The sequence below is a fragment of the Protopterus annectens genome, chromosome 1.part2 (assembly GCF_019279795.1).
Source record: "Protopterus annectens isolate FY-2018-M chromosome 1.part2, PAN1.0, whole genome shotgun sequence".
NCBI lineage: Eukaryota > Metazoa > Chordata > Ceratodontiformes > Protopteridae > Protopterus > Protopterus annectens.
In genome coordinates, this window is record NC_056727.1 from 548,464,489 (window position 1) to 548,491,357 (window position 26,869).

The following is a 26,869-nucleotide window of genomic DNA, read 5'->3' on the forward strand; positions in this document are numbered from 1 at the left end:
AAGTGCAGATCTTGGAGGATGTATCAGTAGAGCAGCTGTCTTGGTCTCCTCTTGCTTTTAGCAGAAGGACAGCAGTTAAGGGAGTGTCAACCCCACGCCTTTTTTGGGTGGCTCTTTGATGCCTTTGAAGGCATGGTCCTCAAAATCAGGATTGTTTGTAGGTAACAGTTTTCTCTGGACTAAGGAAAACCTTACTGAGTGAGGTACTTTCAAAGCATTAAAGTTATGGTTTGTGCTATGTAACGTATTTCCCCTCGCAAACAGAAAAGTACATCAGCACAATCATTATTTATAAGGTAATGTTTGATACATGTAATATCACAGATTATAGATTTAGAAGAAAATGCATAGCTGATTTTGTGGTAAGAACAGAACTATAAACAAAATGTAAAATGTTTGTCAGAAAAAATTATTAAAACAGTAGAGAATGACCTTTGTTTCTTTCTTTAGAAACCAGTTAGCAATGGCCTTCCTCCAACTCCAAAAGTACATGTAAGTATTCACATAATGTCTGCTTATACTGCTTTTAGATTTACCCTGAGGTGATGTACTTTTGTGTTCTAACTGTTAATGTGAAAATCTGCGCATAGTGTTATGATTTTTTTTCAAGTACAGAGTATGGGTTAAAGTGAATTCACCTTTTCAGATCATTTGCAGCTTATATAAATATATAGAGTGGATATAAAAAGTGTACACACCCCTGTTAAAATGCCAGGTTTTTGTGATATAAAAAATGAGACCACAATAAATAGTTTGAAAACTTTTCCCACCTTTAATGTGACATATAACCTGTACAATTCAATTGAAAAACAAATCTGTTAGGGGGAGAATATAAAAAATAAAAAACGTACAATAAGCTGGTTGCATAAGTGTGCACACCCTTAAGCTAATACTTTGTTGAAGCACCTTTTGATTTAATTACAGCATTCAGTTTTCTTGGATACACACCTGCCATCAATTAAAGAGACTCTGATTAACCCCAAATAAAAGTTCAGCTGTCCTGGTAGGATTTTCCTGACATTTCTACCCTGCCCCCTATTCCCTCCCGCCCCCAGTGGTCCCACCTTTATTGCACTCAAACCCCTCCCATCTTTCCAATAGCCAACCACAGCGCTAACCCAACACTACCTCCTCCATATTCCCTCTACTATCACACCTCCTCAACTAACATGTAGAAGCATACCTTTCCTTTGCTCACTGCATGCACTCTCCTTGCATATCTTACATCCTACCAAAGCTCCATCATTCCCCCACTCAACCACTACCACTGTACTACTACTCACACCACCACTCATGTCTCACCCATACTCAGCTCCCCTCCCACCAGCTCAAGAACCATCCCTATGCACCCCCCACATATTCTACCAACTATATTACTCAAACGTAAAGCATCCCTACAACTTAACATAGTAACCCTCCCACCATACCTATTACCCACAGAGCACAATCATAAAGTTTCCTTATAAACAAACACATTCAAAACTGAGAAAACTAATAATCTCATGCATATCAAAACTAGCCCTAAGTGGAGACATCCACCCCAACCCTGGCCCTACCATCTCCAACCCCAATCCTCATAATCAGACTAGAAACCACAACTTCTCCCATATTACAGCCAATAGAAAGCCAAGTGACTTCCTTCTACTAAGCCTAAATATTAGAAGTATATCCAACAAAGTCCATGAACTCCATGCCACCATAGACTTGTACTCCCCAGATATAGTCATCCTGACAGAAACCTGGCTAAAACCTCACATTACCAGTGAGCAAATACTCCCTACAGGTTACGGCATACTAAGAGTAGACCGGCTAAACAAAAAAGGAGGTGGTGTAGCTATAATATTTAAACAGCATCTAAACATCCAGATCTTAAAATCATCAGCTCCACAAATTGGCAATGAAGAAATAATATATACCAACCTCAAAATTAACCAAAACAAAACCATCAACATAATTGGATGCTACTTCCCACCTGGCCAAAACATCCCTCCACTAGAAAACCTCCTCAGCTGGTCTACCCACCGTCTCCCCCAAGAAACTATCATCTTAGGTGATTTCAATATTGACTGGCAATCCTGTTCTGACAACAATCCAACCCATCATGTACACCTTCATGGCTTCACCCAACTAGTCCAGTCACCAACAAGGATAAATAAAAACTCCAGCAAGCACACTACCCTGGATTGGATACTAGTCAGTAAGAACCCCCAGTCATATGTAACAGGCTGCTTATCAGATAGCCTCAGTGATCACTCCCCAACATTCCTACTCAAAAAATACCTGTACCAAGCTAAACCTGTCATCTATCGTCAAATACATAAAAAATAAACTTTAACCCACTCACATTCATCTCATCCCTCAAAGAATGTAACTGGCATGCTCTAAAGTACCTCAGTCTAGATGACGCAGTTGAATTTTTTAATACTACCTTCCTGAACATCCTTAATTACCATGCCCCCATAAGATTTTCCAGAACCAAAGCACAACCCTCCCCATGGCTACAGAAAACCACTAAGTCAGAAATGAAAAACAGGGATAAAGCCTGGGAGCACTGGCGCAAAACCAAAACCCCCTCGGCTAGACAGAAATTCCTAGAACTACGCAATAGAGACAAAAAGCTAATATAACAGGACAAATTCCAATACTACCAGTCTGCCCTAGACTCCTCACAACACAGCCCCAAACAATTCTTGTCCTCCATAAACTCCATCCTCCACCCAGGTAAAGTCAGTACCCCTCCTCCTAACATCCCTCACTCCTCAGAAAATATTGCTACCTCATTCAACACACACTTCACCCAAACCATACTATCACTAGCTAAACAACACAACCCCCCTCCCCTCCAACCCACACCTTCAACTAGTAATCTCCTCACTGCCTTCTCTTTTTCTCCTGTACCTACCTCCAACATAAAAAACTCTTAACTAAACTTAAACCCACCAAATTAGCAGCAGACAACCTCCCAAGTGAATACCTTCAAATTGCAGCTGATGCTCTGGCCTACCCAGTATCCATCTTGATTAACCGATCTCTGTCAGAAAGTTACGTTCCCACATTGTGGAAAGTCTCACACATAATTCCCCTCCACAAAGGTGGACCCTCTGTAGAACTAACCAATTACCGCCCGATAGCTATTCTCTCTCCACTCTCCAAAATACTAGAGAGATGCATACACTCTCAGGTCTCAGACTACCTCCTTACTAACAACCTCCTTTCCAGTACTCAGCATGGTTTCCGACCAAACCATAGCACCACCACTGCCTTACTCTCCTTCACTAACACTATCCTTCAGCATAAAAACAATGGCTATCTCTCCTCTGCTACTTTCCTAGACCTATCTAAAGCATTTGACATGGTCCCACACAAACAACTTATCTCTGTTCTCAATAACCTATCCTTCTCACAATCAGTCACCAACTGGTTTCAGAGTTACCTGTCTGACCGCCAACAATCCGTTGTATGGCAGAATGACATATCTCCCCAACTACTTGTCTCCATAGGGGTTCCCCAAGGATCCATCCTTGGACCCCTACTCTTCTCTGTTTACACCAATAATCTAGCCTCTGCCACCAAACATGGCACACTCATCCAATACGCAGATGACTCGCCATCATCTGCTCAGCCCAGTCCCTACCCAAACTGCAAAAAGTCACACAGGAAGCCTTTTCCTCTGTTGAAACATGGTTATCCGATGCCCAATTAATACTCAACCCAAACAAAACTAAACTACTCATCTTCCAACCCACCAAACATACTCAAAACAACTCTCACTTTAACATCACAGCAAAAGACAACACCACTATATACCCAACTGAACACACCAAATTGCTAGGAGTGGAAACAGACAATAAACTAAAATTTGACATTCACATATCCATGACCATAAAAAGAGTCCACAAAAAACTAGGAGCATTATACAGAAATAAACAATTTCTCACCAAAGCAGCAAAGATTTCAGTAGCAAATTCCCACCTTATCTCCACCCTACTTTATGCCTCTCCAGTATATACCAACCTAAGGCAATGTGATCTAAACAAGCTAGAGACCTGCTACAACAAAATCGCCAAATTCGCCACAGGGGCATCCTACCGTAGTCACCACTGTCTCTCACTTGCTGAACTGGGCTGGCTTGAACTCCCTCACCTCCTTCAGTGGTATCAACTCTCACTCGGCCACAAACTAGTAAACCATCCACTAAATGTCCCATCCCTCCAGAATCTACTCCAACCCTATCGCACCACCAGACCACTAAGATCCAGCAACAAAAATCACTTGCAAATCACTAAAGCCAATGACTCTGCTGGTGAAGCACTATTCTCTTGCGTCATAGCCAAATTATGGAACTCACTCCCACCCACAATTACCTCCATACCATCATGCACCAACTTCAAAACTTTATTAAAAGCGTACCTAAAAACATGCTGGCTATGCCCTTGCAACTCCCACTCTAATATCATCCACCCCATCCAACTACTACCTTTCTTTCCACTCCACTAACTACCTTGATTATAGCAAGCTCAGATGCTCATAAGCCTAGTACTTATTATACAGCAGGAACTTCTCATTGTTACATTTGTTAATGCCTGTTATGTACTTCACAGATAAAGATTCTAGTTGTCTACTGATGTACTGTGTTCTTCATCTGTAAATATGTTGTAAGTAATTTCTATGTTAAATTGTTAATCGCTATGTAATCCAATGTAACTACTGTCTGTTTATTTTACTGTGGAGCTTTTTTCCCCGGGCCTCCGCTGAAAATGGACCCACGTCCAGTCGGACACTCCCGGTCAACAAATGTAAATAAATAAATAAATAAATAAATAAATTTACTCAGCTGCTTGCTACAGCAAAACACATGGTTCGTTGAGAGCTTACAAAGCATCAAAGGGATCTCATTGTTGAAAGGTATCAGTCAGGAGAAGGGTACAAAAAATGTCCACAGCATTGGATATACCATGGAACACAGTGAAGACAGTCATCAAAAAGTGGAGAAAATATGGGACAACAGTGACATTGCAAAGAATTGGATGTCCCTCCAAAATTGATGAAAAGACAAGACGAAAGCTGGTCAGGGAGGTTGCCAAGAGACCTACAGCATCACTGAAGGAGCTGCAGGAATTTCTGGCAAGTACTGGTTGTGTACTACATGTGACAACAATCTCCTGTATTTTCCATATGTCTGGGCTATGGGGTAGGGTTGCAACACGGAAGCCTTTTTTCTTACACAATAAAACATCCAGGCTTGGCTAAAATTTGCAAAACATAGTCTCCCAAAAGCATGTGGTAAAATGTGTTGTGGTCTGATGAGACCAAGGCTGACCTTTTTGGCCACAATTCCAAAATGTACGTTTGACGCAAAAACAACACTTCGCATCACCAAAAGAACACCATCCCCACGGTGAAATCAGCAAAAGAATGGCTTCACCAGAAGAAGATTAAAGTTTTGGAATGGCCCAGCCAGAGCCCAGACCTAAATCCAATAGAAAATCTGTGGGGTGACCTGAAGAGGGCTGTGCATAAGAGATGCACTCACAATCTGACAGATTTGGAGCACTTTTGCAAGGAAGAGTGGGCAAATATTGCCAAGTCAACATGTGCCATGGTGATAGACTCCTACCCAAGAAGACTGAATGCTGTAATTAAATCAAAAGGTGCTTCAGCAAAGTATTAGTTTAAGGGTGTACACACTTATACAACCAGCATATTGTACATTTTTTATTTTTTTTTGTTATATGTTTTCCCCTAACAGATTGGTTTTCAGTTGTATTGTACAGGTTATAGGTCACATTAAAGGTGGGAAAAGTTCTGAAATGATTTGTTGTGGTAACATTTTTTTATATTGCAAAAACCTGCCATTTTAACAGGGGTGTGTAACCTTTTTATATCCACTGTATAACCTGTACAATTCAATTTAAAAACAAATCTGTCAGGGGAAAAATATAAAAAATAAAAAACTTACAATAAGCTGGTTGCATAAGTGTGCACAGTTTCAGTAAAGTATTAAATTAAGGGTGTGCACACTTATGCAACCAGCTTATTGTATGTTTTTTTATTTTTTTTATATTTTTTCCCCTAATCGATTTGTTTGTTTTTCAATTAAATTGTACAGGTTATAGGTCACATTATAGGTGGGAAAAGTTTTGAAATGATTTATTGTGGTCTCATTTTTTTATATCACAAAAACTTTGTATTTTAACAGGGGTGTGCACACTTTTTATATCCACTGTATGAGTAAACCAGTATTAGCAGTTAAGCATTTTGTAATGGCCGTGGAGGAGCAAAATATCGAACATTGAGGATGTTTCTTTATGGGTCTTATGACTGGGTTCTTTCTTTCTACCAGTCATAATGTAGTGTCTTTTTTCATCAGTTTCTGTACTTATGGGTAGATGCACATTGTGACATAAAGTATCGGCTACCCTAACACACTTTTTCCTGCAGCTGCATGTCTTTTTTGCTAATCACACAGTTCAGACATTGTTCTGTAGTACCATTAATAGAAAAGTTACTGAATTCACATTTTTTTACTGTTTCTTAAAAATTGAAAATGTTAAGTAGTCCTATCTCACCTTCATTCTTTACATATGGGATGACTTGGCCTATTTACAAGCTGGAAGACTTCGGGTTGGCTCATGGCTAGGTAGGTATCCCATGGTGCACCAGTACAATCCCCAGAACTCGTTTGCCGCGTCTACGAGTTCGGTTGTGCTTCTCTTTGGCTCTGGCTAAGTGTTTGCATATTTTTCACTTTTTCAAAAGTTTTCTTGACTGTTTAGCTTAGAATAGTTCTATATAGTTAAAATCTTTACTGTTTGTAGTATTCAATTAACATAGTTGTTTTTAAAGTTGTTATCTTGTATTTGCGCCATTTGGTGCAGTTTTTGGACTTTGGACGTTAATTTCTTTCTTGGTATCCCATGTGCCACACTTACTGTTTGGATTAGAGTAGGTGCATTTTTGTACTAGTATTCTGTGTGTTTAAATAGAATTTGCTGGGTTTCCACTTACTATTTAGAATTATTAGATTGCTGTTAGCATCATTTTACTAATATTGTTAACAGAACTTTGTTCTGTTTGTATTTAACAGATGACCTTGTGTTTTTCTCATTCTCTACTGTTGTGTTGAGTGTGATATTCTTATCCTTATAACTGTTGGGTCTGTTTAAGTTAGAAGACCCTATCCCTTCTTGCCCAGGCTAGGCCCGTTTAAGTTAGAGGACCTAGTCCTCGTGGTGTCTTCCTTTCTGCAGGGCTAGGCCCGTTTACGTTAGAGGACCTAGTCCTCCTCCTCCGTCTCCTTCTCCTTCTCTGTGTGCATGTGTTATACTAATTTTCAGAATGTCTAAAGAGAGTAAGGAGCATAAGCCATCCGGCTTCAAGAAATGTGTTAAGTGCTCCCAAAAGATGTCCTTAATGGATGGTCACGGTAATTGTGTTTACTGTTTAGGGGCCATCCATCTGCAGGAGACCTGTTTATTTTGTCATGCATTTAGTCCTAGGGTGTTGCAGGAAAGGAAGAACAAGTTAATTTGACAAGGTTGTCTTAAACCTTCCTTCGAGGAAGATTTATCTAGTTCCTCATTATCCTCCAAATCTACCAAAGGAAAGTCAGTCTGCCAAGAGGCCCTCCTCGGCACCGGCTGGTGTCTCGGAGCCACCTCTTAAAATTGCAAAAACTGTTTCATCAGCTCCACAGACCTCGGAGCCGACTGAGAGTAGCATTGTTGTTGCATGGTCGGTCCCAAGTTTTTCGAGCCGACCGCTGAGACTCTTGAGACTACTTCTCGGAGCCAGTCTATGGAACCTCTACTGGTGGTCTTGTTAGTAAAGTCTCCTGTACCTTCGGGATCTCGATCTCCTACTATGTCATCCAGGTCTTCCGGGAGTTTATCGGAAGAAAATGTGGAGAGGGTAGTGCTGAGACCTTTGAAGTCGTCTGCTTTGCCTAAATTGTTGTTGGCTGCGGAGCCACTCGAGCCCGTTCAACCCTCTGTGTTCATTCCTCCTCCGAGCCATGCTGGTCTTTCAGAGCCGGAGTGTTTGGTACCACCAGTGGAACCTTCGGCTCCAGCTCTCATTGTGGCTGTTTCAGAGCAGAACTCTGTGCCATCCGTAGTGTCCAGGGGTCGAAGCACTCCAGTCAGCCCCAACAGGGATGCTTGGGACCAAACTTCTTCGGTTCTGAGTCTTCCTCTCGGCATGTCGGCTAGGGTGAGTTTGGACCCTGCATCTATCTCGGAGCCGATGGCTCTGCTACCGACGGCATCCTCGGTCTCCTCGGAGCCGGAGAGGTTGGCTTTCGAGATGATAAAGAGTGTGCTGTCCCGACCATCATCTCCTACCAGAGGTACCAGTACTCTTCCCCCCGTAACACCTACTTCTGTCTCAGCTCCTACTCCCTCCAGCGGCAGCAGAGACCCCTAGTCTCAGGAGCCGCTGGCCGGTGGCCCCCACTCTTCCGAGACCTTCCGAGGAGCCCCCACGGAAGAGGACTTGTAAGACGAAGCATGTCGACTCCCAGGATGAGTCTTTGGCATCTGACACTGACCTCGAGGAGTCGGAAAGGTCCCCCAAGTCATCCTCTGATGATGTCTCCTTCGTAGACATCCTGGAGATCCTTAAACAGAGGTGCGGCAGGCCCACTGTCACCCCTTCTGATGAGGAGTCAGTGTACCTGAAGGCTTTCAGGTCTCAACCTTCTGCCTCTTGGGTGTCTCCACCTTTCGACGAACTGATGGATTTAGTTAGTCGAAAGGTGTGGGATACTCTTGATGCCATGGAGCCAGTTCCCAAGAGACCAAACAAGTTCCTTTTTCCCCTCCAGGAAAATACTTTTTATCTAAAAGTGTGCCTGTAGATGCCATGGTGGTGACGGCGGCCACTAAGGAGGAGTTAGCTGAGACTTCTTCTTCTGTTCATCCACAGAATAAGGAGTCTCGAACGATGGACAGATATGGGAAGCATATCTTTTCTTCAGCGGCATTTACCCTTAGATCGCTGAATTACCTTACTCACTTTACGAGGCTCCAGAGAGATCTCATTAAAGAGTTAGGAGATTCTGTACAAGGTACATGTACTGAGGGAGTCCCTAACAAAGTTTCTGCTCAGTTGTCCACCTTAACCTCTGTCGTAAACTCCTGCATGCAGCTTATTTTGTATGCGGCTTATGGTGCGAGTAGAGCAGCGGATTCAGGAATTTCCCTGAGGTGTCATTCCTGGATGTGTTTGTGTAACTTTGTGGAACCATTTAAGTCTACCTTTACCAACACCCCATTCGACGGTTCCTCTTTGTTTGGATCCAAGGTAAAGGACACTGTCACCCAGTGCGAGCAGGAAGGAAAAACACTCTCTGTCGTGAGAGTATGTTTTACTGTTCCCACTAGACCATACCCTAAGGGTCAGAGGGGGCAGTAAAATGTGGTTCAAGAAGTCCCAGAGGTTTTTCCAGGAGGCACAGGGTGACTCCTCCTTCAGAGGCAGAGGAGGAGGAGGAAATGGTAGACACCCTAGAGGCAGGGGCGATCCGCAAAACCAGGGAGGTTGCGATTCCTTTCGCGATCAGCCTTACCAGCGCTCCTCATGTGGGGCCCAACTGTGCTTCTCTGGGGCCAGTCGAGGGTCACATTTCTTTGTATCCAGAAGCCTGGCTAAGTATCACTCAAGACAGTTGGGTACAAAGAATTATTATCCACCTTTTGTTCCCAAGAAGATCCTAGATGTTCCACCCAATCACAGGGATCAGGCAACTGTGGAGGTCAACAGTTGCTGTCAAAAAGGGTCATCCAAACCGTCCCAGCAGACCAAATAGCATCCGGAACTTACTCCAGATTCTTTTTAGTGCCAAAATGTACAGGGGACTGGAGGCCAATTCTGGACCTCAGCAGATTGAACGAATCAGTAAAGAAGGGCAAGTTCCGGATGGTAACAATGCAGTCTATACTCCTGTTAGGGAAAGACAATTCGATGTGCTCAGTAGATCTCCAAGATGCTTACTACCACATAAAAATAGACAGGGCATCAAGGAGTCATCTATGCTTCCGGCTGGGAGCCAGTCACTTCCAGTTCCATGCTCTGCCCTTTGGTCTCACCACAGCTCCCAGGGTGTTCACCAAATGTATGGCAGCGGTGACAGCTCACCTGAGACGTCAAGGATTCTAGGTGTTTCTGTATTTGGATGACTGGCTACTGACCACCCCCACCAAGCATCTACTCCTTCAGAGCAGAGACAATGCTATTCAGCTTTGTGCCCAACTGGGAATCTCTATAAATTGGGAAAATCTGCCTTATTGCCCTCTCAGTCTATAATTTTTATAGGTGCAGAGGTAGACACAGTAAACATGGTGTTTCATCTTCCTGCCAAAAGGGCACAAAACCTGGTGTTTCAAATTCAGCTTCTTCTCCCCTTGTGAAGGGTCAAAGCCAAGATTGTTCTGCAGCTCCTTGGGACCAAGGCTTCCACCATACTATTAGTGCCACTAGCCAGGTTACACATGAGAATTCTTCAGTGGCTCCTGTCATCCCAAGGGTCCTTCCAGCACCTTCCATTATCCCATCACATTCTGTTGACAGAATCTTGCTAGAAGGACCTCCTTTGGTGGACATTACCCAATCAACTGACCACAAGCGCTTCAATTGTTCCTCGCCAACCTGTTGCCACTGTGACCACGGATGTCTCAAAGATAGGGTGGGGGGGGGCATTATCTAGGCAGGACTGTCCAAGGCACATAGCAAGTCCTCGAGGCCCACCTGCATATCAACGTTCTAGAGATGAGGGCGGTGCTCCTGGCGTTGCAAGCACTTCACAACCTTCTTCCTCTGGGGACTACTGCAATACAGTCAGACAACATGTCGGTAGTATGGTATATCAACAAACAGGGCGGAACCAGATCTTACCCACTCTGTCGAGAGGCCATGCGAGTTTTGGAATGGATGATATCTTCCCAGCGCTTTCTGGTGGCGACGCACATTCCATGGATGACCAACGTGAATACCGACAAGCTCAGCCAGACAATCTTGATGCCTCACGAGTGGTCTCTGAAACAGGAAACATTGGAACAGATTTTCCACAGGTGGGGACAGCCTTGCTGCAAACTCTTTGCCAGTCCAATCAATACCAAATGCAGCAGCTATTTTTCCCTCATCCCCCCTCCAACGGAGTCACCCAGAGACGCACTTGTTCACGATTGGCCCCTGGGTCTCCTGTACGCTTTTCCTCCCTTTCCTCTCATTCCCAATGTGATTCAGAAAGCAAAATGGCTGGGAAGCAAATTGATCCTCATTGCTCCTTACTGGCCTCGTCAGGTTTGGTTCCCCTTCCTCGGGCCTCTTCTCCTGAACGAGCCTTCAATTCTGGACCCAGTTCCAGACCTGTTGACTCACATTTCAGGTTCGCTTCACCCCTCATTACACACCCTCAATTTGACAGCATGGCTGCTCCAGTTCCATCCCTAGTCAGGCTTCATGACTTCTCGCCTTCCGTGACTCATATCCTTACATCTTCTCGTAAACCTTCCACTAGGAAACTTTATTCTAGTAAATGGAAAAGATTCTCTTTGGGCGGAGAAAATGGATGTTGACCCCTTCACTGCCTCCATTCCAGTGGTTTTGGAATTCTTTTCTGAAATATTTCACCAAGGATTTGTGGCTGCCACTATCAGAGTCCAATTGGCAGCGATTTCAAATTTCCATTTGAGTTTTCCAGATTCTAACTTGATGTCTCATAAATTGTGCAAAACCTTCCTCAAATGTGCCATTTGCTAAGACCTCCAGTTCAAGAGCCTGTGGCCTCATGCAATTTAAACTTTGTGTTATCAAAATTAACATCTCCACCCTTTGAGCCTTCTCATTCATGCTCTTTGAAGTTCTTGTCTTGGAAGACGTTGTTTTTGCTGGCTATTACGTCTGTCAGGTGGGTGTCAGAATTGCAAGCCTTGTCTGTTAAACCTCCTAATCTGATTTTTCATAAAGACAGGGTGTCTTTTCGTACTAACCCTTCCTTTGTCCCTAAGGTATGTTCCCATACCACCTTGAATGAGTCCATAGAACTGGTTTTCTTTCCAAATCACTCCAATGCAGTTGAGTACAGGTTTCAACAACTGGATATCCATAGACAATTACGTTTTTTATTTGCACCGGAATAAAGACATTAGAAAATCAGATCAATTATTCATTTCCTTCTACGAATCCAAGTTGGGCTTACCAGTTTCCAAAGTGACTCTCTCTAACTGGATTTCTAGCTGTATAGCTTATTTTTACAGTTCTGAGGATAAACCTTTACCCTTTAAAATCAAGGCTCATTCTACCAGATCTCAAGCTACCTCTGCAGCCTTTCAAGCCAGGGTTCCACTTGGCAATATTTGTGCAGCTGCTACGTGGGCTAGCCCTCACACTTTTATTACTCATTACAAATTGAATTGAACCTCCAGGGGTAGAGCATCATTTGGTTCCACGGTACTCAGGAGTATTTTTTCCTTAAGCCACCTAAGGATAAGGTGCTAGGGACGCTGTCCCATATGTAAAGAGTGAAGGTGAGATAGGACTACTTAACATAAAGAAGTTATGTACTTACCATAATGTCCCATGTTAGTAGTCCATCTCACCCTTCATTCTTTCGAACCCGCCCTCCTACCCCCATCTTAGAAGTACCTGGAGACAGAAAAATACTAATTTCATTATTTATGGAGACCTTTTAGTATTGGCTTTTTCTGTAGGCTGTTATTATTTCTTTTAGTCAGCAGCAAACACGATCTGTGGGTTATACTGGTGCACCATGGGCTACCTACCTAGCCATGAGCCAACCAGAAGTCTTCCAGCTTGTAAATAGACTGAGTCGGAGCCGAGGATCGGTTCCGATCCCATATGTAAAGAATGAAGGGTGAGATGGACTACTAACATAGAACGTTATGGTAATAAGCTCGAAACCTGCTACAACAAAATTGCCAAATTTGCCACAGGGGCTTCCTACCGTACTCACCACTGTCTCTCACTAGCAGAACTGGGCTGGCTAGAGCTACCCCACCTCCTTCAATGGTAACAACTCACACTCGCCCACAAACTAATAAACCAACCACTAAAAGTCCCATCCCTCCAGAATTTACTTCAACCCTACATAACCACGAGACCACTAAGATCCAGCCACAAAAACCTCCTACAGGTCACAAGAGCCATTAACTCTGCTGGAGAAGCATTATTCTCCTGCACTATAGCGAAACTCTGGAACTCCCTCCCATCCTCAATTACCTATGTAACTTCTTGCACCCACTTCAAATCTCTACTAAAATCACACTCAAAAACTTGCCAGATTTGCCCTTGCAACCCCTCTGTAATACCATCCACTCCACCCACCCACTACCTCTTTCGGCCCCCTATCAACAATGTACTCTTAGTAAGCTTGGCTACTCATGTTCCTAGCTACCTACCACTTAGTATTAACTTCTTGTAGCAACAACTGCTAATGGCTGTTATGTACCTCAAAAACAGATTGTATCAATTGTTCACTGATGAACTTCAACTACATTTGTAACCATGTTTAGTATATGTCACCATATTTTAAAATTGTACTATGTTCTACAGCTGTTTTACGTTTATGTTTTATTCTTGTCTTGCGTCCTTAGCTGGACTAATGTCTATATTTAAATGCTATGTTTTTTTAACTGTATAATGCAAATAATACTTAATGTGGAGCTTTTCTCCCCGGGCCTCCGCTGAAAACGGACTTGTGTCCAGTCGGACTCTCCCGGTCAACAAATGTAAATACATAAATAAGCACATTACTTCTTTTTTGCCTGGATCCTTTACCAACCTTAACTTTTGGTTGCTATGATAGAAGGAAGTTCTTTGAGGAACACAGTGGAAGGGGTCCATTTTATTTCCTTAGCGGTGGTTGAAGTTTTCTTCACTGGAAGCTTCAGATGATTGGTGAGGGGCCGACGTTTTTGAGGTAAGTGTGTCTTGGTGGTTTTCTTTTTTTAGGAATTGATGTTGCCTATGGTTAGTAGGGGCTTAAATTAGTACTAGATCTCTGCATTGCCACCAATGAGGAAGGTGACCCAGGAGCAGTAAACCTCCAGTTCACACCTTGGGGGGGGGGGGATGCTTGCTTTATCTAGTCACTGTATAGCTGTTTCAGGACTGTAGCTGTCAGTCTTGATCTCAGGGAATGGCTCCTCAGGTCATCCATTCATGGATTAGTAGAATGCATGACCAAGGCTGCTTCTTATCCCATCCCCCAAGTCCCAGTAGAGTTGGTTGGTCCTGGTAAAATGGGGGAACATCAGATAAACCCGTACCTAGGGTTACCACCTATCTGTGTTTTTTTCCAGACTATCCAGAAATCAGTCTTATTGTCCGGTAGTACAGAAAACGTAGTACAAACTTTGGTATTCTTTTTAAAAAAATAGACTAAGAAAAGCATTGCTAACATGATGAGACTGTGTAACAGTCCAAGAAAAGAGAACATTCCTCCTCCCCGTGATGAGCCTGTGATGTCACAAAATGGGTGGAAAGGGGCAGGGAGAGTGGATGAGATGGGCGTGGTTAGGGAGTTGCAAGGGGCATGGCTTTGGCCCAGTTTTCGCCTCTGTGAACGGTGGCAACCCTAACTGTACCACGTTCGTGACCTAGAAACAAGATGTCAAAAGTTTGACACTTTGTGAGAGGTCTCACCCTTAGGAATTTAGTTCCATGTTTGCAGCAGATGTGGTGTATGCATTTTCTGTTCACACACCAGCTTTGTTGTGCATTTTTTTGATTTGAGTGTATGAATTGCCTAACACTCAAGTGAGTGCATCTCTCTCTCATTCACTTGTCAGAGTCTGTAACTGAGCCCTTGTTTGAAGTTGTTGGGGCATGCAGGACTCCCTTTCACTTGAAACACTGCAGTGGTATCGCCATACTTCAAAGTGAACATTCTTAACCAAGACATGGGGTGAAGTGATCATGGATAAGGACACCGAGACCCTTCAGTCCTTACATCCATCCCTTTTGGATGACTACTTTATGGATTCATTGTGGCTCATGAGGCCTAGCATTCTTTGGCCTTAGTTCTGTCCTTGAACCCCTGGGTACTTTCCCAGGGAAGAACCATTGTATCCCATGATCATTCTGCCCCCTCTCTTTTTGTTAACATTGAGTCTGGGAATACTCTTGCTTTGGTTTTGTGGCCCTCAAGCGGGTCAACACCTGATATAATCTCAGCCTAATGGAATGGATTCCCTTTTAAACATTCTAGAACTGATTTTTTTGTGATCTTGGTGCATCTGTGGTGATCACATGGATGAATTCTTTATCATTCTGTGCCATGTGACAATCTGTAAAGCTTCAGACGTGTGGCAAGAAGGTTTATTGCTCTGCCATTTGGTGGCTTATGGTCTTTAACTCTTCATATTGTATGTCCACTTTCTAGTCTTTCCTTTTGGAACTAAGCAAGTTGAAGGACCTTGCAGAGTATGGGCTCTGGGAGGGGGTTTTCTGGACCCTCTCTACAGCTGCTCAGGAATGCTACCAGATACCCCTTTATAATCTGGAATACATGGATGCACTGCCTAAGGCTGCAGGCTTGGGAATGTCTCTGCAATTAATAGCAATGCTAAGACTGTCCCCTTTTGAAATTTGGCTTATTTGCAGTATTCTGGACTCTCATTGCAAAGATGGTAGTGTGTCTTGACCAGGCCTCTCATATTCTACTAGATGGCCTTTTCTGTGAAGGGACCATACATTTCCATTCTTTGTGGCCCTTGCTCTTCTAAGAGAAAGACTTATTACCATGTTAAAAGAAAATCCAGGCACCTTTGTTATTTTCCCCACTGTGTCATTTGGGAATTTAAAGTGTTGTTTCTAGTGGCTACCTTGCTGTATCCCATACTTTAGACTGGATGTACAACCCACTTCTCCATTTTCTCCTTGCCAAGAGAGACATTGCTTTGAGGCAGTAGAATTGAGGTATGACCAGTTCTTATTTAGCTCTACTTCCACTGGTCCTCCTTTTTCTTTTGCTTATGCCTACAGTTCCACTGGAGTGGAACTGTTGAGTCTGGTACAAACTCTACAGCTCATAGCCTGTCGGAACTGGAGGTAGTGTGCCTTGTCGATCAGCTGCTGATGGTCAGAGGGATTTCTATTCCTGCTAAGTCTGCTCTCCCCGTTGGAGGTAGTCAGACTTCTCCACAGACTCCAGGCTATTCTCCTCCTTCAACTTCTATGCAAGCTTTGAAGCCCCGGTCCCCTGAACCAGCATTGACACCCCCTGCTTCGGTTCCGTTGTTGGACCCCACCATGGTATCGGAGCCGTCCCTGTGGCTCCCGATGCATTCGGCACTAGGTCTCTCTCAGGATCGTGGCTGTCCCGTTGGCACCAGGTTCCTTGGCTTGGCACCTATTTTTTTCTATGGCGCCATCCACGATTCCAGGTTTCCTCACAGTACACAGCCCTCTTGAAACTCCTGGTTTGGTGGCTGGTTCATCTGAGCAGGATGTGACCCCGGTTCCAAGGTTGTCAGGCTGTGTTCTGGGCTCCCATCCCTCTTCGGCCGGGCCAGCCATCCAGGCCATGGAGCGAGGGCCTTTGCCTCAGTCGGTAAGCCTTTGGTGTTGGTATCATTACCCGGCTCCCTCTCTGCACTGCAGCTGACACAAGCCTCTCTTATTGGACACCAGGTACAAGAGCCTCAGGACACCCTGCCCCAGGGTGCTACTTCTTCGGAGTCTTTTCCAGACATTCCCACTGAGGAAGTCCACCGTAAGAAATCATGCAAGAGGAAGCACATAGACTCCCCTGAAGAGTCTTTTAACCGAAGACAAGGGTTACGATGATGGGGAAGGGTCTCCATGGTCCCCCTCTGAGGAGGTGTTCTTTGAGACGTTCTTGAGATTTTGAAACAGAGGCATGGCTAGCAACCCTTTAACCCTTCCTCAGAAGAGTCCATGTTCATGCAGGCTTTTTGTGCCCGGCCCCCTACCTCCTGGGTGACCTCACCTGCAGACGAGCTTGTCCAGCTCATTGTGCAGCGTGCACGGAAATGTCCTGACACCACTGAATCGATTCCTTGGAGGCCAGGCAAAATTTTATCATCCTCGGAACTACATCCACATCGGTCAAGGGGTCTTCCAGTAGATGCCATGGTGGTGGCAACAGCTACCAGGAAAGAACTGGCCGAGGAGAGCCAGACTGTCCAACCCACCCAAAAAGGAGTCATGGGTAGTGGACAGGCTAGGGAAGTGAGTCTTTGCTTCATTGACCTTTGCAGTTAGGTCTTTGAATTATTTAGCACACTTCACCAGGCTCCAGAGATATTTGATTAACAAACTGTCTGAAACCATAGCAGGAGCTGTGTCTGATGAGGTCCGGGATAAAGTGGCCTCACAGCTAGCTACCCTCGAATCCATTTCCAACTCCTCCATGCATCTGATATCCCATGCCACAGAAGGAGCTGCCAGAGCAGCAGGTTCAGGCATCGTCATGAGATGTCACACCTGGATGCGCCTATGCGATTTTGCAGACCCCATTAAGTCCTCCTCCTTGAATGCTCCAATTGAAGGCTCTTCACTTTTTGGTCCCAAAGTTAAGTAAACATTGGCAAGTTGCGAGCAAGATGGCAAGACCCTTTCTGCCGTAGGTGTACGTTTCCCGGCTCCTCAACACTCCTACTGTAGAAACCAGAGGTGTGGAAAGATGTGGCACAAAAAATCACAGGGTCCTTTCCGTGATGCACGTGCTGAGTTTTCACCTAGAGGCAGAGGGGTAACTCTAACAAAAGATGCCCCTTTCAGGGTAGGGGAGGTCCATGTAACCAGGGCTGCAGAGACTCTTTCTCTGGCCAACCCCGTCAGCGCTCCTGAAGAGCAGCCCGATTGCTTTCCTCTGGAAGCAGTTGGGGGACGTTTCTTCTTGCACCCTTTTGCCTGGCAAACAATAACAACAGATTCAAGGGTACAATGGATAATCTCCAGAGGATACAACATTCCATTCAACCTCTACCCCACCCCCCCTACCCAAATTCCTGACATTCCACCCAGTCAAAGGGAAGCAGCAGCACTAGAAATTCAAAAGCTTTTCCAAAAAAGAGTCATCCAAGCAGTCCCATCAGACCAAATAGAATCCGGATTCTACTCAAGATTCTTTTTAGTGCCAAAAAGACAGGGGACTGGAGACCGATTCTAGAGCTCAACTTGTTAAACAAGTTCATCAAACAAAAGACATTCCAGATGGTCACAGTTCAGTCTGTCCTCCCCTTTCTGGAAAAAGACGATTGGATGTGCTCAGTAGATCAAGATGTGTATTACCATATAAAAATGGACAAACGCTCAAGAAGATACCTCCGCTTCCATGCAGGGGCCAGTCATTTTCAGTTCCGAATACTGTCCTTTGGACTTTCTATGGCCCCCAGAGTGTTTACCAAGTGCATGGCAGTAGTGACAGCTCACTTGAGACGGCAATGATTCTGGGTGTTTCCATATTTAGATCATTGGCTCCTCACCGCCCCCACCAAGCGTCTACTGGAAGAGTCTCTGTCATATACTCTGAAAATAGCACAACATCTGGGTATATCGATAAATTGGAAGAAGTGCAACTTGATCCCATCTCAGTCCCTAGAATTCATTGGGGTAGTTCTAGATATAACAAATTGCCAAGCATCACTACCAAACCACAGACTACAAAGAATAAGATCCCAGGTTCGGACGATACTCTGTCACAACCTATCCCCAGCTTGATCTGTACTTCAACTGCTAGGGTCTATGGCAGCGTCTATCACCATTGTACCCGTAGCAAGATTCTACATGAGTCTTCTACAGTGGATACTACTTACCCAGTGGTACCCCTTACAGCACCCTCTATCCTTCCAAATCCGAGTGACTAAAAGATGCAAGCAGGACTTATTGTGGTGGATGAAACCAGATGGTCAACAGTGGTCTTGCCCCTTCTGCCCCCATCAGCCCAAGGCCACGGTAACCACTGATGCCTCCCTGATGGGGGGGGGCTATATCAGGGAAATACAGTCCAAGGTACCTGGCCAGAAGGCCCAATTGCATATCAGTGCCCTAGAACTGAGGGCAGTGATTTTAGAGTTGCAAGCATTTCATCCCATCCATCCATCAAGGACCATTGCAATTCAGTCAGACAACATGTCAGTGGTATGGTGCATCAACAAAGAAGGGGGAACCAAATCCTACGCTTTTTGTCGAGAATCCATGAGAATTTGGCAATGGGCGATAGCTTCCGATCTCTTTCTGATAGCAATGCACATTCCTGGGAGCTCCAGTGTGATTGCGGACAAGTTGAGCAGATGCATTGTTCAGCCTTACGAGTGGTCCCTCAATCCTCTGATAGAGGCAAAACTTTTCAAACTCTGGGGCCAGCCTTGCTGCAATCTATTCACCTCTCCAATCAACCAAAAATACAGCAACTACTTTATCCTGTTCCCCCCGCTGGGGGAGTCACCGAGGGACGCTCTGGTCCACAATTGGCCCTCGGGTCTTCTATATGCCTTCCCTACTCTCCCCCTCATCCCCCTATTCTTGAAGAAAGGCTTCCAGTTGAAAAGCAAAGTGATCCTCATTGCTCCCTATTGATCTCGTCAAGTTTGGTTGCCCTTCCTATGGCCTCACCTAAATCAACTATGGATCTTACAGCCATCCCCGGAGTTGATCTCTCACCCACAAGGATTGATTCACCCGAACATTTCCAATCTCAAGCTGACAGTTTCTGGTAGTACTGTTCTGCATATTGGCCATCAAGTCTGCATAGAGAATTCTTGGCCATACTGTGCCAGCTTGATTTCAAGTACCCCACTTAATTTGTTTACTTTTTTCTACACCAGCAGACATTGACTTTCTTTCTTGTGGTGCTGACTGATGATCATTGTCAGAAGACACCTCACCAACTACTTGCAGGTATGGATTACAAATGCTTGGATCTTTGGGTAAAGAAGTTTGCCCACATTGCACAACTGACCAAGTGCAAGAAGATTATGCAGAATCGTTACCAGTATGCCTCAGTAGATTTATAGGTTCAGATATCAAGTTTATGACTTGGTGGCCTTTGAGAAGTTTGATTGCCGAAACCTTATGTTAATATTTTTTTACTTCAAGTATATGTCTATATGTGTTTGTATATCTACATCTATATGTATAATAAGGTTACTATTAAAAGAAGTTAATAATTGACTTCTCCCTGTAGGTGGGGGAAACTTGCTTCATAATCTTGGAAGGCATTGTGAGATGTAGGTACCACTTTTTTGTATTATGGTGTTTATTTTTAGTATTAGGTTCCCCAGTCTGGTGTTAGATCTGTTAAGTTGTTCATTCCAGGCTCAGACTTTCAAATGGTACTGGATCAGACATTGCCTTGTAGACCAGGCAGAGGTAGAATCTAAGTAACCTACAAGCAACAGAAGATAATGACACCTCATAAAGCCGTTCTGAAGAGTTCAAAATTTAAAAAAGTGTGGATTTTCTAGCAAGGAATCATTATACTTTTTCAAGTTCTTTTCATGTGGCTTGTTGCAGGTTAACAGAGTGCATTATTGTAATCTTGCTGTTGGTTAAATCAAAGAGGTATAAAGTGGTACAGTGCTCTCCATCTAGTAATTAGACATGCTGTTTAGAATTAGATGGACTGCAGAATATGGTTTCCTGACTTTATCAGATTGTTTGCAGTTGTCCCTAGATTTTTCTTGAAGGTGTCATTTTTTATAATTTGATAATTTATTTTGTAATTGTAATATGTATCATTTTTCGACAAGTCTCTTGTTGCTATGTATATTGATATTAAAGATGAAGTCATCACTATTGAAACATTTGTGCATTTAATGTAAACCGTCTTGAGGAACATTTGCATCTTTTACTGAAGTAATCATGTTTCCTCGTTTGCAATCATAAGTATATTTGGTTAGTCATTCCTCTTTCATACGGTTATATCTGAGGAGAAGAACAGTCCAAAAAAGTGATCCCAGTACAGAGCCCTGTGGCCACCACTCTTTGATTTGTTGTGTTTTATTTTGTAATCAGTGTTTTGCTCATTGAATTACATATGAGTTGACATTTAATGCTAATTCTATTAATTTGTCAGTTGTCCTCTTGTGTGGGATAGTATCACCTGCTGTAACAAGGTAAGGTTAAGTATGCACTGTCATCCTTTCATGATGTGTTGCTGCTACTTCCACAAAAAATTACACAAGATTCACAAAGCAAGATTTTCTCTTAGCACTCCAGTATTGTTTCATATCTAACAGATGTAGAAATCTGTGCCATTTTTGATGAGCACCATTGCGATGCTTCTTAGGCTGTTGGTCTGACATTTTAGACTCTCCCAAATCCCTTTTCTAGGCTGCAGAAGAGTCCAGAATAGCGGTGGTACTTGCTTGGCCAGTAGCAACTAAGAAGCAAGAGGTCATGAAGGAACCAATGTTGACTGTGGTCACATTCAGAATAGATGCTGACCCAAAGGTAGAAATAATCAGCAATACCAGGGGTACCACAGTCCAACTTTAGACAGTCAGCAATCTAATCAATCCCTAGGGAATTGCCAAGTTGTCCTGCTCTGGAAGCAGTCAGGAATCACCTAACCCTCAGCTTCTCTGCATGGTGATCACACAGGGCAGGTGGATTCTGATTGTCCTATCCAGAGACTGTAGCATTCCCTTCCCCACTCCACCCAAGCCAAATCTTCTTCCATTGTTCAATGTCTCATCCTTCAGAAGTGTGTGGTGGGGAAAAAGGTCTTAAACATCATTTAGAAAAGAGCCATCAGTAGGTCTCACCACACTAGAGAGGGCATAACTCTTGGTTCTTTGTAGTACCTAAGAAAATGAAGGAATTCTGGCTGATACTAGACCTAATAAGCATAAACAGATTTGTCCCTAGGGATGCATTCCAGGTGGTCATTGTGCAGTCATTGTTTTGTTTGTTAGAAGGAGACCACATGTGCTGTTTGGACCTCCAAGACACCTGCCTCCACCTAAAAATTGCAGAAGAGTCCAGGAGACTTCTATATTTCCAGGGCGTATCTAGTCATTATCAGTGTTGGTGTCTTCCTTTCAGACTCATCTCAGTCCTGAGGGTGTTTACCAAATGCATATTCGTGACTGTGTTGAACCAGAGGTTGAAAAAAGTCAGAGTCTGTCCTTATCTGAATGACTGTCCATTCTAGCTACTCCCACTCTAGAGCAACTAGTGATGTCATGGGAGTCTCATCTCTGCCTGTTTCATTCTTTGGAAATTGTGGTGAATGCTCCAGGCCTAACCCTTTGTCTATGCCTCTGCTGTTCAGCTATATGGCTTCAGAATGCCCATCGATTTTTACTTTTTTGTGTCTTTAGAGATGCATTCAGGCCAGTAAAGCTTGGCTTGCGTAAAGTTACCATGTAGTTGAAACACAGGTATGTCCTTAAGGGGACATTTGCATATATCCCATTGTCCTCCACTGCAGGAGTTTTAAGATATATTACACAGTGAAGACTCTAGCTTGGTTGGGTCTTTCTTGCAGTTTTTAACTAAATGTTATGCTTATGTGACATTTTTACCCTTTCGGTTTAGTAAATACAGATGTCTCAGACTGCTTTGGGAGATGTATCCAAGGAGGCGAAAGTCCAGGATCTGTGGAACAGGCAGGACAAATTGAAATAGATGACATAAAAAATGCTCCCAAATCACTAAACCTTCTTTGGATTTCAGACCCTGTACTAGTAATCACAGGCAACACCACACTGACGTGTCTCTGTAAGCTACTTGCATCCCATCATAGCAGAATATTGTAGCATACAAGCTGAACAGGACCAGGACATATCTCCCACTCCCATTGAATGGAAGTTGCAAACAGGGGATCTTCCAGTAATTGATCCAACTGCAGGGAGCTCCTCCAGTAGAGCTGTTTGCCTCCTTTCACAACAAAGATATTCTGCTGCAGGACTCCATGCAGAAATGTCTAGAAGACAGATGGCTTTTCATTACCATGGACAGGTATGTTCCTGTATGCTTTCCCATCCTTTCCTCTGATAAATAGGGCTCTTCTAAACATTCAGAGGAAATCTTGCAGGATTATTGTAGTAACCCCCTTTTGGCCCATGTAACAGCGGATCCGTCTTCTTTTGAAAATGGTCAAGGACAGGTACCACAAACTTATCACAAGATGGATTAACACAAGACAGAGATTGTTTGATGAACCCAAGTTTAAATTTCTTCACTATCTAGATGATAAAATTGTGATACCTTTCTGGCACCTGTTTTTTTGAGGATATGCAGCAGATGTTAAAGGAAGCTAAGACGCCTGCTACTAAAAATCATATTTAGCTAAAGATTTTCTGTTTAGTGACAAAGGAAGAACCAGGACAGTTTTAAAACTCAGATAACCTCTAGTTCCACAGTATCTGTGTGAGTTATCATCGCCTGGCTTTTCTTACTCTCCTGTCAAGATTGTCCTTTGTGCCATAGGTTCATAAGATACATACTAGGCTAGCTGCCTATGTGGGCCATTTTAAGCCTAACACATTTCCCCTTGTTGTTCTCAAAATAACCTATCCCATTTGGTTATAGATTGTCCTTACCTGTCCCATGGTCGATAATTATATATTACCCCTAATGAGAATAAATTGGATCGTACCGTATATATAATTTGAATGGATCTATGCATGGGGTAAAGCATTTTGGAGCTGCATCTGTCCATTAGTAGTATTGGAGGCAGTCCTGGGGTAAATCTTCTGTTTCCCAAGCATAGATTTAAGTTGTGCTTGAAAATGGACAGGCATGAAGTTTGTTTTATGTGTTTGGAGAGTATGTTCTACTGCAGCGGTATCCTCTGCAAAATGTACATCTCTGTCTTGAAATATAAAGCCATCTCTGCTTGTCTGTCTGTGGATCCCCCTTTCTAACTACCTCAAGTGAAACAGTTTTTGAAGTAAGTTTTACATGTGCATCCACCTAGAGAATAGGTGTCTTCTTCTTTGGATCTTAATTTTGTACTGGAGAAACTTACTTACACATTTTTTTCCCTTTGAACTTGCTCATGAGGCTGATTTGAAGTTCTTGTCTTGGAAAACAGTGCTGTTTAGTGTTCTGACTTCTGCAAGAAGAGTATCTGAGTTACAAGCTTTTTGATGATTCAGTCCTATCTAAGACTTTACAAATACAGGGTAACCTTAAGAACTAAGCCTTCATTTATGTGTAATGTGGTTTCAGAGTGTACATTGAACCAGGCTATTAATTTGTCTGTTCTCTTTCCAGAATCAAAAAACAAAGGGTAAAAAATTCTATACATTCTGGATGTCCACAGGCAGCTAAGATACTTCACTGACAGGCGAAAAACCTTCAGGAGTTCTAAGCAACTGTTTATTTCTTATGAAGTAAGAAAAGGACAATCAGTGTCAAAGTAGACAGTTTCTAAAGGGTTTTCTCATGCTATTGCTTTTTGTTATTCAGACTTTAAGCAAGACACTTCCAGGCAAAAGTCAAGATCTTTCCTGCAATGGCATTGGCCTTCTTCTGTGGCTTTTTGGAAAGGGTGGACTTAGAAATATTCTAGAGGCAGCAAGTTGGTCTTCTTTGCACACATTTCTCTTGCAGGTTACTGAGAGGCAGTCTGTGTCTGGCCAACAAGTCATCCTCGGATCCTGCTGTGATGGACCTTTTGCACATCCGCAAAACAAACAACATCAGAATCACTTGATCCAAGGATTTAAATTTTGTTTGCAACATAAATACGACATGTTGACAAGACAGATATGTGTGTCAGAGATCCCTTTGTTCTGTAACAGGTTTCCCATCCATGTGAAGTAGAATCCATCCCTAACCCTATTTAAACGTAACTTTGACAAATGGATGGGAAATCAGAAATTCACCCTGGATCTGACCCCTATGCTTCTGATGGACAGAGGCAGATAGTAACTATGCCCAAACTAACATTACCCCCCCATACACACACACACACACACACACACACACACACACACACACATGCATAACCTTTAGAAACTTCCTAACTAATAAATGTCCATGAAACATAGGGATACTGTTGGGTTGGATTGCACAGCTAGGCTTATAAAGGCCCTAATGGTTATTAGCCTATTATACATCTGTGAACCTGTTAACATTTACCAAGCAGTATAAGCTGGAATCTTTGTCTCGGTCTAGAGCAGGCATTGCTTGGACTATTCTCCAGGGGCTTTTGGACTCTGATCCTTCTTCCTCCTCTTTTTCCTTTTAAGCTCTGGCATTCGTCCTGTATAGCTTAGGCTACTTCAGCAGTAATCTAGTGATGAACACTAGTACAGTTGTGTAAGTAAACTTGCCATAATTGTAGATGTTTGAATAAATCTATGTTGCAGTGCAGACACCTTACCTCTGTATCTTCTTTTTGTTGTTCTTTTATGCCCAGGTGTAGGTTTTTCTGTCATTTTCTTCTCCTGATTTTCTCTAACAAGTTATTAGCTGATAGCTAATGCTAATTAGAGTGATCTATAGTTCAGTGTGTTCAGTTTGAGAGTCCCTAGGAATACGGCTAGAGGTGATATATTCATTGACAAATATGGAGACTGCACCGTATTTGCCATTGGGCCTGAAAGCATGAAAAGTGCAAAACCCTAGTCTAGAGGGAGTGCTATCTTGACATTTAAACCAGGTTTCAGTAACTACTCAGACATTAGTACCTCATGAGGCAGTTTATTATTTAGACTGACATTAAGGACAGGCACCATAGTTCCATCTGATTTTTGGATTGATTTGTTAGTTATATTTGAATGCCCTTCAATTGGACTGAGCCTAAGAAAGGCATTAGGGGAGCATTCTAGGTTTAGCCAGAAGGCAAAAGCCTTGAAATGAGAGGTTCAGGCCATCCTTAATGAAGAAAGCTGGACTGTCGAGAATCTCAACCCATGCTGAAACATACTGGATCACCTTGGAATGACATCAGCTATTAACCAATTACTGAAGCCCATTATCCTTTCTTTTGTATTGAGGCATAATTTAAGGTGAAGGAAGGATTCCAATTAGGACTAGTATCTTACCTTCATAACATGCCTGGGAAGTTCTAACATGTTTCTCTGCATATTCCTCAGGGTTCTACATAACAAGTCGTTCACTCCCATGTGCAACACTACTATATCATAGTCATATTTGTCAAGAGTTAAGAAGCCTTAAGGTCCATGTGTAATGTCAGTGATCCAGGTGCCAGAAAGGCAACTCACTGTAACACTCTCTGTCCAGCCTTGTGATTGTTGAGTCAGTCTGCCTAATGATAGAGTCATCTATCACTAAAAATTTTAATTGTTCCTATAATTCAGAGTGAGGGATTTATAGTCTTTGTGGTCATGATAACTCTTCATGGGAGGTTAACATAAGCTGGCTGAGTGGCTTTTTTGTTGATACTTAATTTTTATTTGTAGCATGCTTTGGAAGTGATTGTTGGACATCCTGGTACAATTAGAGAAACATCATGAAACTGGTTTGTGAAGTTCATTTGGTAAGTTTATAGGTGAGAGGATGCCTCCAGATTAATTGGCTATTTACATCTCTCAGAGATGGAATTCTTTATTAGTGTTGAGTGTAAGGTCATTATCTGTGAGCAAATGGCAGTTTTTACACTGTTTTAGGAGACTTAGTATTAAACGGCTAGCAACAGAGGTGAAACTAGCAGGCTGACCTTCCATCTTGTCCAGTGCTTAGGCATTTAGAGGAGTAAAGAAAATGCAGTCAAAGGGGTGGAATTTTCTAGTTTGACCTTTGTTTATAAGTTCCATGATAATACGTTCTACGGCCTTGCAGATCAGGCTCGTCAGACTGATGGGAACTACCGCCCCATCAGTCTGACGAGCCTGATCTGCAAGGCCATGGAAAGTATTATCATGGAACTTATAAAAAAAGACATTGGCAACCTTCAAACACT

General features: G+C 43.2%; 1 protein-coding gene across 5 annotated transcripts in view; it reads left to right on the plus strand.

Annotated features, from left to right (window-relative positions):
• MAP4K3 (mitogen-activated protein kinase kinase kinase kinase 3) overlaps positions 1–26,869 on the plus strand; it is a 2,472,041-nt gene that overhangs the window by 1,872,477 nt on the left and 572,695 nt on the right. For all 5 annotated transcript variants that reach the window (XM_044057581.1, XM_044057598.1, XM_044057607.1 and 2 more), the window contains one exon: positions 451–492. In XM_044057581.1, coding sequence (XP_043913516.1) covers positions 451–492 — 42 coding nt within the window. The remainder of the gene's footprint in view (positions 1–450; positions 493–26,869) is intronic.